The 848-nt window shown below is 54.0% G+C and overlaps 1 protein-coding gene across 1 annotated transcript; it reads right to left on the minus strand.

The window, feature by feature from the left end:
• Nucleotides 1-301: 301 nt before the first annotated feature.
• On the minus strand, nucleotides 302-607 carry LOC128978618 (feather keratin Cos1-2-like). The gene has a single exon (XM_054396567.1). The coding sequence runs from the start codon at nucleotides 605-607 to the stop codon at nucleotides 302-304; it is 306 nt and encodes a 101-aa protein (XP_054252542.1).
• Nucleotides 608-848: the final 241 nt, after the last annotated feature.

Genomic DNA, 848 nt, shown 5'->3' on the forward strand with positions numbered 1-848 from the left:
TTTTTGCAGTGGCACAGTTTTGAAAGGGAAAGAGGCTGGAGGGTTCCTTCAGGCTGGTTCCTGGGGTCCGCACAGCAGCTTTGAGGGGAGCAAAAGACAAGGAAGGAAGGAGAGAACAAGGCTGAATGGAAAACAGCAAAGGCAGTCATTGACCATGATTTCAGAAAACCCAGACTGTCACTTTCCAGGACTAGGCAAGGATGACCAGCTGCTCTTAAACAATGGCCCAAAGTGTGATCCTCTGTCCAGCATTATGTTCTGAGTGCCTGGGGGTCCTTCTCTGAGGCCATTAAGAGTATCTTTAGCAGGGGCGGCAGGGTCTGCAAGAGTAGCGGTTGGTGATGCAGGAGAGGTCAAAGCCCCCGGAGTTGATGGGCACTCCATCACTGCTGAGGATGCTGCCAACGGCAGCAGAGGTGGAGGAGCCCACCACAGTGTTCTGTGGGAAGGAGCTGAGGATGGGTCCAGGCAGGGTCACCACCACAGCAGATGGCTGGATGGCAACGGTGGAGTCCTGGCACCTGACACAGCAGGGCTCATTGCAGCTGTTGGCCAGCGGGGTTGGGCCACAGGGCTGGCAAGGTACACAGGGGTTGTAGCAGGACATGGCTCAAGGCTTTAGGAGCACCTGGAAGAGATGGCAGGAAATCAACAGAAGGTGAATGTAGGTGAAGATCAACCAGATTACCCTGTCGCAAGGAAATGGCTGAAGCTGGAGAATTTGCAAGGAGCCAGTGGTCTTCATAGCCTCATTCAGCCAGAGCCATTTAAATGGCAGCCTGACCCAGGGAGGCTCTGTCCTAGTGCATCAACAAAAAGCCTCCACAGCTACATCCTAACCTATCCCT

This window comes from Indicator indicator, chromosome 37 (genome assembly GCF_027791375.1).
Source record: "Indicator indicator isolate 239-I01 chromosome 37, UM_Iind_1.1, whole genome shotgun sequence".
In the NCBI taxonomy this organism is placed as follows: Eukaryota; Metazoa; Chordata; class Aves; order Piciformes; family Indicatoridae; genus Indicator; species Indicator indicator.